The 16,046-nt window shown below is 39.8% G+C and overlaps 1 protein-coding gene across 1 annotated transcript in view; it reads left to right on the top strand.

The window, feature by feature from the left end:
- Positions 1–9,528, top strand: part of LOC109935159 (vesicular glutamate transporter 2) — a 51,112-nt gene extending 41,584 nt beyond the window's left edge. The window contains exons 10-12 of the mRNA XM_020533832.2: positions 5,566–5,676; positions 7,531–7,658; positions 9,196–9,528. Coding sequence (XP_020389421.2) covers positions 5,566–5,676; positions 7,531–7,658; positions 9,196–9,528 — 572 coding nt within the window. The remainder of the gene's footprint in view (positions 1–5,565; positions 5,677–7,530; positions 7,659–9,195) is intronic.
- Positions 9,529–16,046: the final 6,518 nt, after the last annotated feature.

Below are 16,046 nucleotides of genomic sequence, written 5' to 3'. Positions count from 1 at the left end.
GGGCCCAAAACGTCAGCCTTCCTGCTCCTATGATGCTGCTTGGCCTGCTGTGTTCATCCAGCTCTACACCTTGTTATCTCTATTTAAATGATGTATGGTTTAATACATTATCCGTAATGTTTTATGGGTCATTTATGGGTCACAGAAAGCAGTCAAGACCAAACCATTGTATGATTTCAAGAAGGAATATGATATAGCACTCAGAGTTCAGGAGATCCAAGGATATGATGGAAAATGGGAACAGGATACTGAGTTAGATGATTAGGCATGGCTATAATGAATGGCCAAGCAGGTTTAAAACATTTGAAATGGATTCTTCCTGAATTAGTTTTCTATGCTTTTATTATATCATCTGTAATGTTGGGAATCTCTAGTAGGCTTTGTAGCACCTCATCAAATTCACTTCAATCATCAATTTATTGCATTATTTGTTTCTGAGACTGAGAAAAGCACAAATTGGCTGCTATGTTGGATGCATAAATAGCAGTGGCAATACTACAAGTTGGAATTTATTAGTTGTAAAATACTTCAAGCTATTTAAGTTCTAAACAAGGTACTGTATGAATGGAAAATTGTTTCCTTCAGACAAAATTAATTACTATGTATAGATCCTTTACTGGAGGCAAGATTTTTACCCTGAGGGGACAGTAGGCAGGCACATAATTTTATACCGTTGGTGGGCACACTGCTTCTGCCGTGTCTGTCCTGCCTCCTGAGACATTTTCCTGGGGGCCAGACCAGTAATAGCACAGCTATCTGCCTATATGTGGTGAGTAGCTGCTTCATTAAAAGGTCACTAAGGTCCAAAGTTGACAGGCAGCTGGACTTTTCTAGATGTCTGCAGGACCACTAAGAGCGTGGCAGCTGCCCTGTGCACATTCTAGTTCCTGACCAGTGGGCCAATACCCGTAAATATTTTAAGGGTTCCCATGCACGTCTGGTGACAGCTGTGACCATGGATTCCTTCTGTAATGCTGGCATGACAGCTGTGCCCATTTTGTGCTTCATCTTTGTTAAAATTGCTTAGAGGCAATCCAAGGTGAAGGTGTCCTTCTTATTTCAACCTTAGGCTGCAGTTTCTTCAATGCTGGAAGTTCTGCCATTGGCCTTCCTGTTTCTAGAGGTCAGTTACCTTCCTGGCTTGGAGGGTGAACCTGCCTTTAAGTCACTAAGTGGGCAATGCACGTAAAATCCTTGCTCTAGATTTTACTGCTCTCAACACAATACTGGAATAATAATGACAACAGAAATCTGGAAAAGTATCTCAAATGTAGGAGACAGGCTAAGGCTGGAATAAGGAAGGCTAAGGGGAAGCATGAGGAAAGCATAGGTAAGGGCGTGCCTGCGTTTGATCCTGACATTAAGGTCCCAATCCAAAATGTAGAATCCTCCTCCAGGTCTCAGGGAAAAGGTACATTTATGGCCCTGTCATTGGTCTTTCTGAGTTGGTGGCAGACAGTTGTTCAATTGCCACAAGTCAAGTGGTTCATTTCACCATTGTGTTTGGCAGGGACTTCCAGGATTGTATCCCCAGTATGATAAAAGAATAATGGTTGCTGTGAAATTAATGTATGAATTGGTTGGATATTTGTAGGCCAAGGTGTATCCATGCAATGCTATGCTCCTTCTAGATGGTAGAGTTCAATAGTCTGGGAAATATGATTGAAGTAATTTTGATGAGTTGCTACACTACTAACTGCAGAATGTACACAGTGTGCTGGCTGTAGAAGGGCTTGATAATTAATTTATTGGCAAGGGTTCTGATCAAGTGAACAGCTTTACCCAACATGGAGTTGATTTTCTGGTGTGCTGTTTTGATTATAACTATCCAGACAAAGTGATGAATATCCTATCATTCTGCAATTAAAACTATTATAAATATTTTGTTGGCAGATGGGATCTGATTATTATTTTTTAAATATTATATGGACCCATATAAATATATCTTGAACTTTTAAACAAACAATATTTTGCTAAAGAGAAGGCATTTGGTACAACAGCAATAATATTGCACCTGGAAGGAGCAGGGAGCTTAGTTGGAGTCAAACAGTCTGGAAAACGTTCAGAGAGACCATATGGTTAGGTTTGTGGATGGAAGAGATGATTGCATCTTTGAATGAAATCAGAGACAGAGGGAATGTAACCTGCTAAAGAGCAATAGACCAATGATCTCTAGGAGCAAGTTCCTACAGACGCTGGAATCTGTACTGAAAACAAAAAGTGCTAGAAGTCACAGTGGGTCTGACAGCATCCGTGGAAAAAGAGCAAGCTAACGTTTCGAGTCTAGATGACTCTTTATTAGAGCTGACGTGAAGTGTAGAGTGGTCAGTACTTATGCAATAGTAGGGGGTGGAGTGCTGGGGGAGAAAGGGTGCTGATAGCTCAGATTATGTGATCGGAATGTGAGAATAGGAGAACAATGGTGTGTCTAACGTCCATACTGGAAAGAGCAGAAACTCCCACTGGAGTTGGGGGAGGGGAAAGAAGACACGGTTACAGAGAATGTAACAAGTAAAACTAAATGAAAGGGATGGAATGAATGTGAGATCACACCTAAAGATACTGAACTCAACATTAAGTCCAGAAAGTTGTAAATTGCCTAGTCTGAAGATGAAGTGTTGTTCTTCCTGTTTGTACTGTGATTTGTTGAGGCATTGCAGCATGCCAAGGATAAACAAGTGAACACATGAGCAGGATGCTGTGTTAAAATGACCAGCTACAGGAAGGTCAGGGTCACACTTGCACACAAACCAGAGGTATTCTGCAAAGTGTTCACCCAGTCTGCATTTGGTTTCCCCAATGTAGAGTAGGCCACATTGGGTGCAGTGAATGCAATAGACCAGATTGGAGAAGGTACAGGTGAAATGCTGCTTCACCTGGGAAGACTGTTTAGGCCCTTGGATCGTTAGCAGGGAGGAGGAGAAAGGGCAGATGTTGTACTTTCTGCGGTTATATGGGAAGGTGCCATGGGGAAGAGGGGATGGTGTTAATGGTCAGTGAGGAATGGATTAGGGTGTCCCAGAGGGAATGATCCCTGTGAAATGCAGGCAGGGGAGTGAGAAGAAGATGTGTTTGTTGGTGGAGTTCTGCTGGATCGTCTGAAATGGTGGGGAATGATCCTTTGAATGCAGAGGCTGGTGGGGTGAAAAATGAGGACAAGGGAGACTCGATCGCACTGTTGTGAGTGATGGGAAAGGGCAAAGGTAAATAGGTCAGGTGCAGTTGAGGCCAATAGTCTCTTTCTCCCTTTCTTCATAACTCCTCTTAGCAAAGTGTGTAGCTGAAAACCCACTGAAAGTCATCTTCACCACTCAGGAAGAGTTCCTGCAGAGGGTTTTCTTGGAACCTGCTCCACCATTTGAACTAAAGGGAATTCAGCCATCTATAGCTAAGCAAAAAGTTAATCTTAGTAATAGTGACCATAACAACTAACATTGATTGGTGTAAAAATCTATCTGGTTCACTAATGTCCTTTAGAGAAGGAAATTTTCCATCCTTAAATGATCTAGTTTACATGTGACTCCAGAACAACAACAATGTAGTTCATTCTTAACTACACAAGTCTGTCATTCTGTTCAAGCACAATTATGGATGGGCAGCAATTGTTGGTCTTGGCAGTAATGTCCATTACTCATGAAAAAATAAAGGCTTAACTGTTTCAGGAAGTCACCTCAGTCTTAGCAGCTTGTGTGTGAGCAGAATAACTTTGGAATCATTTGGAGGAAACAGTAGATGAACAATGGAGATAACACAATGTGGAGCTGGAGGAACACGGCAGGCCAGGCAGCACCAGAGGAGCAGGAAAGTTGACGTTTTGGGTCAGGACCCTTCAACAACGAGAGATGAATAGAGTGCAAGCGAGGTACATACCAGTGAGAAATAAATAGGAGGTATCCAAAACTAGTGCACCCTGGATAACTAAGGCTATTCGTGAGAAAACAAGGAAGAAGAAGGAGACGTATGATGCATACTAGAATGATAATAACAATAGAAATCAGGAACAAAATCTCAAATCCAGGAGAGAGGCTAAAGCTGGAATAAAGAAGGCCATGAGGAAGCATAAGGAAAGGATGGCAGGCCATGCTAAAACACATAGAAAAATGTTCTTCAAACATATTAATTTTAAAAGATTTACAAAAGGTAGAGTGGGGCCCAAAAGAAACAAACAGGATAAACTGTTGACTGAAGGAAAGGGTATGGCAGACATACTAAATGAACACTTTGACTTCTGTCTTTACCAAATTATAAAATGGTGACAATAGGCTAGTTGAAAATGTGGGTGTTGAACAATTGAGTAGAATTGTTGAAGAAGTGGTGCTAAAAGGTTGGCTGCATTCCAGGGAGAGAAGTTGCCGGGCCAAGATGGTTGTTCATTACAGGAGTAGAGGGAATTCAGGGTTCAAATGCACAATTATCTCAAGGTGGTCAGGCAAGCTAAAACAGTTGTTAAGGAGACTTATGTGATCCTTGAGTTTATAAATAGAGCTATAGAGTGTAAAAGCAAGAAAGTCATGCTACACCCCTACAAATCATTGGTCAGACCATACATGGAGTATTGTGTTCATTTCTGGGTACCTGATTTAAGGAAGAATGTTAAAGCTCTGGAGAGAGTGCAAAGGAGATTTATAAAATGATGCCAGGAATGAAACATTTTGGACACAAAGAAAGATTATGGAAATTGGGTCTTTCCCCTTGGAGCAGAGAAAATTAAGAGGTGCTTTGAACAATTTTGACAGGGTAAAGAAGTAAATTCTGTTTCCACTATTTCTCTAACTAGGGGTCATAATTTCAAGATTGCCAGCAAGAGATCTAGGAATGAGAGGAGGAGAAACTTCTTTATTCGGAGTTTTTGGGATGTGGAATGCACTACCTGGGAAAGTGGTGGAGGCAGATCCCGTAGCAAGTTGCAAAAGACAGCTGTATATATATTTGAAAATGATAAATTTAGCAGGCTATTGAGATAGGGCTGGAGAATTGATCTAGCTGCTTAGCTCTTTCAGGAGCTGGTACAGACATGATTAGCCAAATGGCCTCCTTCTGTACTGTAAAATGCTATGATTCAAAGACTTGTCCTATTTTCATGAGTTTAACTGTTGCATGGCAAAAGTACTGTAAACTTATCAGACCTGAGAGCTTGTGTTTGTGTGTTTATTTTTAAAATATATTTCTGTTTGCATAATCCAAACTGCCAATAATCTTTGCATCTTTCTTTGAGTAAGTTGGTTTTTGGTAATAAGCCAGTTATTTGTTATTGACTAAAGGAACCTGGTTGACATATTCTTAATGTCAAACCTGACAGAGTCTGAGACTTATATAATTGGGCATATCACCTATTCGGTTATATTAAAATTTTATGTGATTGTTGGAGGAGTGGGACCAGAAAAGAAAGGAATGACACCCTCAACCTCAATTGTAACAACATGTTGCAGTCCTAAGCTGTGACAGACTTCATAGTGTCAGGAGATTAGCCATTTACTACAGCACATATATCATAAATATCGTAACGCCAGAATTATTAACAGTTTTGATCTGGAAGGTAACTGCATGTCTTTTATTTTCCTGAAGGCTTTGGCATGGAAGCAACATTTCTTCTTGTGGTAGGCTATTCACATACCAAAGGGGTTGCAATTTCATTCCTTGTCATGGCTGTTGGTTTCAGCGGTTTTGCTATATCAGGTGAGACAATATCGTAAAAAACTCAACAAAGTATGCTGTACTTTTTGCTAATTATCTGTCAACTGAACTCTATCTACCTTTAACAATGCTAACTGCATTTCAAGTTTCTAAATTCTGCAGTTTTTTGATTTTGTTAACTATGCTTTACTGTTTAGCGTACAATTTCCCAATATATTGTAGCATAAACCAGGAACTGAATCTTCCATATATCTGAAATTGCCAAGTGTCCCTTCTCAAAATATCTCATGATGTGGTATTTGTATGAGGTGAATATGTCTGAGTCAATGATGATGTGGCCAAGAGCCTTTCCATATCAGAGAGCCACTCCACACCGTGAAAATAAAAGAAGTCTTTAGAAATCCTATAAATCCTGCCCCTGAATGTGACATTTCCCATTTTCATGGCGTCAGTAATAGATTTGGTTCAGGATGAATTCATGTGTGAATTAGGGAGGCATTTAAATCATCCACTTTTGGTACCAGTGTCTAAAAAACGTGTGCGGATTAGTCAAGGTAAGAGCAGATCTGAACCTTGTGGATTCATTTAGATAGACAAGATATGCCTTCAGACCGGTAGGGTACCCATTTAGATCTGGTTCTGACTCATGTTTGAGGGAGGTAGGCTGCCCTTAGACGGTGTAAAGAAACCCTTCGGGAGAGGTCAAGCACCCTTTGTTATTGTTAATACATATTTGTTTGTAACAAGTGCAGAAACTCATTAAGATCATTAATCGATCAAAGAACTGTCAAACTGTAAAAGGGGAGGCATTCAATCACTATTAATCTCTTAACAAAAACTCTGGAGAGCTGCAAAAGATAGACTTCTAATTAACTCTCTGTTGACATTCACCTGAGGATTTCTATTAACAGGTTAGTGTAGCACGACTGACTTTATAAAGATGCATTATCATAATGTATGTATTCCATATAGAAGACAGCTCTTTTGATTGACAGCTGTTTATAATTCAGTCATGGGAAGTGAATGTCATTGGCTGCTAGTATTTGTTGCTCATCCCAGTTGCCTGTGAGAAGGTGGTGGTGAGCTGCCTTCTTGAACCACTGCAGTTTATTTGGTATAGATAGAAGCTTTAATGGGGAGGGGGTGGGGTGATCCAGAATATTGAACCTGTGACAATGAAGGAATGGCATTATCTTTCAAAGTCAGGATGGTGTGTGGCTTGGAGGAGAACGTGCAACTGTTGGTATTCCCATGCACGTGCAGCTCTTGTCCTTCTGGATAGAAATGGTTATGGTTTTGGAAGGTACTGAGGAAGGAGCCTTGGTGAATTTCTGTAGTATAAGTTATAGATAGTTCACGCCACTGTTACTGTCAGTGGTGGAGAGAATGAATTTTAGTGGATGTTGTGCGTATCAAATCCAGGCAAGTGGGAAGTATTCCATCATACTCCTGACTTGTGCCGTATAGATTACAGACAGGGAGCCAGGAGGTGAGTTATTCATTACAGGATTCCTAGTCTTTATATGTCCTTGTAGCCACTGTATTTATCAAAATCGTTCAGTTTTATTTCTGGTCATTGGTAACTCTTTGGATGTTGATGGTGGGGCATTCAAATGGTAACACCATTGAATGTTAAGAAGTTATATCGATTCTCTCTTTTTTGGAGATGGTCATTGCCTTGCCTTTGTGTGGCATGAATGTTACTTACCACATGTCAGCCTACTAAGATTTTGTTTAAGTTAAGGAATTTAAATGTATTGGGATGAATAAGAGTGTTTTTTAGTTTGTAGTTTTATAGTGGACTGAAAAACAATCCGTTGCCTGACTCCCCAGTTAAATGTTTACTCTACTTTGTAACAAAGGCAGTTTTATAACTTTTTTTTACTTTGCATTTAGGATTCAATGTTAACCATTTGGATATAGCACCAAGATATGCCAGTATTCTCATGGGAATTTCCAATGGTGTGGGAACACTATCTGGAATGGTCTGTCCAGTAATTGTGGGAGCAATGACAAAGAACAAGGTACAACTTTTGTTTAATCAGCAACTGTAGCACACTGGAGTAGAATTGAATGCAAAAAAGGATTGGAACACTACATCAACAAACTGATTGTTCTGTGCCCAGAAAGGGTTGGTAATATGATTCTGTATGATGGAGTCTTTGTCCATGGTGTGTTGATTCAGTTCTCATCTCCTGCACTTCAGCCAGTACAGTTTTATTCATTCATATGACCAGTCAAAGATACTATTCTAGGCTGGGCTTATTATTGCAAATTTAGCCAGTGCCTTCTTTTTGTTTACCAGGATGTGTGCCACACTGGATGAATTAAAAAGTACAGACCTTTGGTTGCAACTATTCTTGACATGTTATGCAAAACATTTTTAACATAGTATCAAGATAATTAGGATTATAAATGATGGAATCTCAGGCTAATTAATTAATTATCACTGTTGAGTATCACTGTCTGGGGCTATGCATTTTTAAAACAGAGTTATAGAGTCATATATCACAGAAACAGACCCTTCAGCCCCACCAATCCATGCAATATTGAGGAATATTTTCCAGAAAGACTATCTGATTAGACCTATTAATGTTCTACATATAAAATGCTTTGTATGCTTGGGATATTAATTTGTTACAGCATAAGTTAATGAAATATCATTACATAAAATCTATTTTGCCATAATCTGTGCTACTCAATCTTCTCCAGTCATTGCAGAAGGCTCTTACTTCATAGCAATTTACACAAATTGTGGCTCAAGTTTTGAACATCACTGAATCATTTGACAGTTTAGGGATTTACATTAGACTACTTGATATTCCTGTTAATTGTCCAATGTATGTAATATATAATGACACTGTCGGGGTAATGTCATTTTATATTCTTCCACAGTCTTCCAAACAGCCATCATACCACTGTGATGTAACAATTCCAATATCTACATTCAGCTTGGTCTGAAAGTCTTAAGTTGGGACATCTGTCCTGGTAGCTTCACAATTGTGCACAAGCAGCGCAATCGAACCACAAATTTAGATTTTTTTTGTTTTATTCATTCATATGGCGAGGCCACCATATATTGCTCAGGCAGCAGTTAAGAGTCAACCACAATGCTGTTGGTTTGGAGTCATATATAGACTGGACCAGGTAAGGATGGTGGATTTGCTTTCATAAGGGAATATATTGAACAAGGTGAGTTAGTATGACAATCAACGCTGGTTACATCGTTTTCATTAGTCTGGCTTTTTATTGAATTCAAGTATCACCATTTTCCATGATGGGATTCAAATCCATACTCCACCACATGACTGGGTGGTCTGCATTACTAGTCCAATGACAATACCACTACACCACTGTCTCCCCTTTGATGTAATTGAAGAGTATGATCTCTGTGCATGCTTCAGGGAAGGGGGTTAAGGGGAGAAGAGTATCATATAAAATTGGAGGTACAATACCAAGAGAGCAGTTGAGATTTTCAGCAGTGTGTAACACTCCAAGCCCACACTATTCAGGCAAATTGTGGATGTGCAAAATAGGTTTCACTATGCTTTTTGTTCACAGACACAGAGAGAGTGGCAGTATGTCTTTCTAATTGCGGCCTTGGTGCACTACGCAGGAGTCATTTTTTATGGCCTTTTTGCATCTGGTGAGAAACAGCCTTGGGCAGACCCCGAACAAACAAGCGATGAAAAATGTGGTTTTATACATGAAGATGAACTGGCAGAAGAAACTGGGGACATTACTCAGAATTATGGCACAACAAAGTCTTATGGGGCCACCACTTATAGCAACGGTGGTTGGCCAAATGGCTGGGAAAAAAAGGAAGAGTTTGTACAAGAGGAAGTTAAAGATTCCTACTACTATAAAGAACATGAAGAAGGGGACTATTCATAACAGGGAGAAAATTTAGAAAAAAAGAAATGTCTATTCAATATTTTGTAGTGTTTGTGTCCAAGATTCATTGTGATTGTTTGCACAGAATTGTGTGGTGTGAATGTCCACACATAAGAATGGCATTGTTAACAATGTACAACTTAACAAAGCAGCATTTGAGCGCAATCTGTACAAAATGGTGGTGTGCATCATCTCAATTCAGGCTTTACCATTTTAGAATGACTTGGGCTTTTTTTTGGCGGGGGGTGCTGGGGGGTTTCGGTTTCTGCTGGCTAACCCATAAACTGCCAGGAGATGTAACAGGAATTAGAATGTTTAAGTGCTGAATCATTCAGCAAGAGATGCTTTGGGTGGCTTACTGGGTCCTTAATCAAATAAAGGATAAATTCCAACACAGGTGCTCATAAGGAGGTTTAGGTTGTGAATCATTTTGTTAAATTTCAGATATTGAAGTTAATTTTAAAATGTTCCAGTGGATCTGAGCCAAAGTTTAATGCATATTAAATAGATATTCAGATATTTGGGGCACGAAGATCTCTCATACAGGTCATGGAAATTAAAACCCAATGCCCTGTGTACTTCCTAGAATATGCATTTTTCTTAAATGAATAATTTTATCGATAAAATCCCATCGAATCAATGCATTAGAGTCTTCATACATTTGATAGCCAAAATGCATGTATCATTATGTCCATCTTGGCTGTGTAGTAAGATTGCCTTCAATTTTCCAATAAGCCAACCAAACAGTTTGTATTTTACAAGTCTCGCCATTACTATGAAAAGAAGTATGCAAGAAAGATTTGCAATAGAACACACATAATAATAATTTAATGTGAATTATTGATATTCTAGATAAGTAAATAGCTTTTATAATTAAAAATAAACTTATTTAAGAGTTATCTGTATTTGAATACTGTTAGCACTCCAAAGAAAGAGATTATTTATGAACTACAAAGCAGTCAATGCTTTGCAAATTTTTAACTTATCGTAAAAATCTTGGACAGAAATTTATCTTAACCCCAGATGTAGGATTTGCATCAAATATTTGACTGACAAACCAGGAAAAGGAAGTTGGAGTGGCAATCCTCATCAATAACCAAAGGTGGCATGCCTCATCAGGTTTAGGTGTTGCATCACTCAATGTCCTTATCGGCTAAGACCATTTCCCCTCCATACTATTGGATTCACCAAGGACTGCAGCATTTGTGTAAAAAGCAATAAATACACATAATAACCTGCATCGTCTTGTATTCTTAAATGTGCTCCACTAATGTAGTTTGATATAGCTTTTGGTTGTAGGCAAGAATTATGTTGGACTCAGCTTGAGACACGCCGCACGCTAGATTGAAATCACTTTCCTCAGATGATCACAGTTCTGTTGATTATTGGTACAGTTCCCAAGTTGTGTCAACCATTTGCTGCTATACTGTGCATTTCAGATGGTGTAGGGGAAGGGGTTGTTTATATTTGCTGGCTATACTGTACTAGTGGATGGAGGCTGTTTTGGTGTCTGTTGTCCAGTATACAAGTCGAGAATGTCTTCTATTACTAAAGGGGGAAACCTACTTGACCTGAAGGTATTGCCCTTACTTTGTGCCTCAAAGTGCTGTGAAATGTGATCATGCCGTTGCTGTGTACTTTGGAACGATGTGGACTGTGTCACTTTTGTTGCTGCAAGAAGTGTTAATAAAAAGCTCTATCTATACTTTTATACAAAAGCTACGTTCTTCAAGCAAGAAGTTTAAAGATGTGCATTTCTACTTACAGCATGTCATCAACAATAGCAAAACAATAGCAGACAGTATTGGCCATTTTAAGAGTTGTAAGCTTGTTACAAGAGTTTTGGGCATAATTAGGATGCTTGTATCATTAGATCCTATCGAAAATGAAATATTCTTTCTAAGTTTTGCACACAAAAGTGATTCACAATCATTAGTCACATCTTCATACGTGTTTTTCTCTTCTGATAATAAGTCTTATTTTGAAGTTTTGTAGGATATACAAACAGTTTTTAAGAAAAGGACATTTTTGTCTCTTTTGAGTTCTTGCTCCATATGTTTGTGTATTTCTTTCACTTTTCATGACTTAGTTGGTTACACTGTTCAAATTGTATTTTCATTTGTTTGAACAGACCTGGTGTAAGAGAAGGTGCACAGTGAAAGCTGTCTCCTAATTTGGTCAGAGATAGTAGGAACTGCCGATGCTGGAGTCTGAGATAACAAGGTGTGGAGCTGGAGGAACACGGCAGGCCAGGCAGATTTCCTGATCCTCTGATGCTGCCTGGCCACCTAATTTGGTCTTTGCCTAAGAAGACTATAAGAACAGGAAGCATGATCTCAAGATATGAACATATTGTCAACGGTATTTCACTCATTTCAAGGAATTGTGATTAGTAATAAAAACACACGATACCTGTCCATTTATGTTTGAATACAAGGCTAGCAATAGGAACAACTGTGGAGATCAGTGCAAGGAAGGTATAGCTGAAATAGTTTTTTTTAATATATGTTCATTCATAGGATGTTGGCATCACTGGCTAGGCCAGCATTCGTTGTCCATCCTTAATTGCCCAGAAGGCAGTTAAGAGTCAACCATATTGCTGCGAGTCTGGAGTCACATGTAGGCCAGACCAGGTAAGGCTAACATATTTTCTTCCCTAAAGGACAATAGTGAACCAGATGGATTTTTCCCAGCAATCAATAATGGTTTCATAGTCATCATGGGAACTTTAATTCCAGATTCTTTAAAAAAAAATTGAGTTCAAATTTCACCATAGATGGACTTGAACCTCGGTTGAACTTGACCATTGATGCTGCTTGGCCTGCTGTGTTCATCCAGCTCTGCACCTTGTTGTCTTGAACTTGACCATTGCCTGGTTTACTGGATTAATAGTCTAGTAACAAAACCACAAGGCTGTCACCTCCCTAATACAATAAGATGTAGTGGCAATGAGGCCACATTACATTACATTCACCGCAAGCATACTGCTTTTCATTGTATTCTTTCTCTCTCTAATGAGGTTTGGAAGCAATTGATGATAAGATGTTTATTGATGCATTTGTGGGTTGATGTGACTTTACTAGGATCAGGTAACCGTCCCTGTGCATCATGTGGGGAATGGACAAGTTGAAAATCACCAAGGGGTATTGGTTGACCTATTGTTGCCATGTCCATGTAGTACAAGGGGCCATAAGATGAAGCAAAATAGGTAGCTGGGCTACATTAACTAGTCCAGCTGAACTCAGATCCTCAGATGTCATGTTAAAGCTGTGTGGTGTTCTGATCAGACTGCGCGCAGTGAATTGTGAACTGTTTAGATTTCTGCAACATGAAGGACTATTTATGTTATACGGTAAATGCAAAACGGAGCAATATAGCTGAGCCTTAATATCAGAGCCCAGAGTGATGTAGATTGACTTAAACTAGGGCTTCCGAGGCCTGAAAGGTGTATGTTAGGCACTTAACGAGATGCAGAATTTCAATATGAATGGTACTTCTGACCATACAAGGGCATAGATTCAGCATTGTGAAGGGCAGATGTAGATGAGATGTTAGGACTTTTTTTTAATAAACAATTAAAAATACTCCAGGAGGACCAAAGCTTTGAATTTATTAAGGAGCAACCAGATGCTGTAGCAGATTTATTTTATTAGACAGTTTTATTGATGATTAGGGAACCAAAGCAAGTTGATGGAATTAAGAAACAGATCAGCCATGAACTAATTGAACAAGCTTGAGAGGCATATCGACCTGCTGCTGTACCATTGTTTTTGAACATTTTAGGATTTGTATTCCAAAAAGTGTGGGCTCAAGACTTATCTTCAAATGAATTTGTCTTGTGCCTTTGAAAAATGTGAGTCCGAAATGTTAGCCAAAGGGAAATGACATTCTTCTGCCCTGACTTTTGTCTATGGGTCAGGGCATAGAGATGGGACATTTTCTATCCCTGCAAGCCCTGTCCTGTGGATATGTGCCCTAGAAGGACAGAATTTCATTACAGGTTATGGAAGTCCTTGGAAGACAAGTGGCTGGCCAAAGATGAGAATGGAGGTTGTTGGCTGTTGGTTGTTGGGAGAGGGTGGTGTAGTGGCTCAGTGGTTAGCACTGCTGCCTCAGAGCACCAGGGACCTGGTTTTGATTCCAGCCTTGGGTGACTGTGTGGATTTTGTACATTCTCCCTGTGTCTGCATGGGTTTCCTCCCACAGTTCTGAGATGAGCAGGTTAGGTGGATTAGCCATGGTAAATGCAGGGTAATAATGATTATGTGGGTCTGGGTGGGATGCTCTTCAGAGGGTCAGTGTGGACTCAATGGGCTGAATGACCCATTGTAGGAATTCTGTAATTCTATGACAAGGCCTTCTTTCCTGCTCTGGATTTAGTAAAAAGATAATGAAACAAAAAATAGCCCTTGCCTCTATCCTACCTCCACACATATTTCCCATGCTCGTCCATACCAATCCCATGCAAACCTTTTACAATTTACATAGATGATTTGGAGTTGGGGACTAAGTGTGGTGTGTCAAAATTTGCAGATGACAATAAGGTGAGTGGTAGAGCAAAGTGTGCAAAAGACACTGAAAATCTGCACTCTCCAATGCCCTCGATATAGCCCTCACATTCCCAGGCTAACCTTTGCCCCAAGGCCCCTTATATTCCTGGTACAAATCTAGTCCCCTCTACCCATTTCCATGGCTCATCATACCCCTTTTGTCAACATATGGTCCTAGACACATATCCCTGGCCAATTATGGCCCATATGCCAACTTAGTGTTACTGGATGCCAACAAATGCCCTGACTACTGCATTTCACCAATCAACAGGAAAACTCAGGTCAAATCTACATTAACATTTCAAACTTAACATGATTCTTCTGTTGTAATTTCAGAGCTCCACCATTTGGAGTATTTTGTTTTTATTAGCCTCAAACCACCAATGTACACCCTTGGGATCTCTGCTGACATGAAACCATTACTATTATACAAAAACACTCATTGATTAAAAAAAAAGCAATATAGGTAGCCTTCAATTAATCCAGTAGTTACCTTCCTGAAAATAATCATGTTAAGTGAAAACTCATTATTCGAAATACGTATTCCTATGGAAATCAATGTCAATGTTTGGGTTACATTCCTGGAATGTTAATCACAGACAGAATACACAAAACATCAAAATTGATGCGAAAATGACTAAAAATAATATTGTTTAATGCTTCTTGCCCCACGTACAAAATTGCTTGCCTGGAACTGGATGGCTGTGGATCTTCTCACATAAGAACATAAGAACATAAGAACTAAGAGCAGGAGTAGGCCATCTGGCCCCTCGAGCCTGCCCTGCCATTTAATAAGATCATTGCTGATCTTTTTGAGACTCAGCTCCACTTACCCGCCCGCACACCATAACCCTTAATTCCTTTACTGTTCAAAAATTTATCTAGCCTTACCTTAAACACATTCAGCGAGGTAGCTTCAACCGCTTCACTGGGCAGGGAATTCCACAGATTCGCAACCCTTTGGGTGAAGAAGTTCCTCCTGACCTCAGCCCTACATCTGCTTCCCTTTATTTTGAGGCTATGCCCCCTAGTCCTAGTTTCACCTGCTGGTGGAAACAACCTCCCTGCCTCCACCCTACCTATTCCCTTCACAATCTTATATGTTTCTATAAGATCTCCCCTCATTCTTCTGAATTTCAATGAGTATAATCCCAGCCTACTCAGTCTCTCCTCATAATTTAACCCTCTCAAATCTGGAATCAACTGAGTGAATCTCCTCTGCACCTCCTCCAGTGCTAGTATATCTCTTCTCAAGTAAGGAGACCAAAACTGTACACAATACTCCAGGTGTGGCCTCACCAGGACCCTATACAGCTGCAGCATAGCCTCCCTGTTTTTAAACTCCATCCCTCTAGCAATGGCAGACAAAATTCCATTTGCCTTTTTAATCACCTGCTGCACCTGCAATCCCACCTTCAGCGATTCATGCACAAGGACATCCAAGTCCCTCTGCACAGCAGCGTGCTGCAATTTTTTACCATTTAAAACATAGTCCATTTTGCTGTTATTCCTACCAAAATGGATGACCTCACACTTATCAACATTGTACTCCATCTGCCAGACCTTTGCCCACTCACTTAGACTATCTATATCCCTCTGCAGACTTTCAGTATCTTCTGCACGCTTTGCTCTACCACTCACCTTAGTGTCATCTGCAAATTTTGACACACCACACTTAGTCCCCAACTTCAAATCATCTATGTAAATTGTAAACAATTGCGGTCCCAACACTAATCCCTGAGGCACACGACTAGCCACTGACCGCCAACCAGAAAAACACCCATTTACCCTTACTCTTTGCTTTCTAGTAGTCAACCAATCCTCTATCCATGCCAATACATTACCTATAACACCGTGCAACTTTATCTTATGATTCTTCTGAATCGTCTGAAGTTCTAGATGTTGAAAGTTAATATTCTTTAGGCTGCTCTTCTGTTGCTTTGTAGGGGAAGGGTTGAGTGTCCATGA

This window comes from Rhincodon typus, chromosome 17 (genome assembly GCF_021869965.1).
Source record: "Rhincodon typus isolate 14 chromosome 17, sRhiTyp1.1, whole genome shotgun sequence".
Classification (NCBI taxonomy): domain Eukaryota; kingdom Metazoa; phylum Chordata; class Chondrichthyes; order Orectolobiformes; family Rhincodontidae; genus Rhincodon; species Rhincodon typus.
Note: the sequence above shows the minus strand (reverse complement) of the source record. Positions and strands in the feature narration are given on the sequence as shown.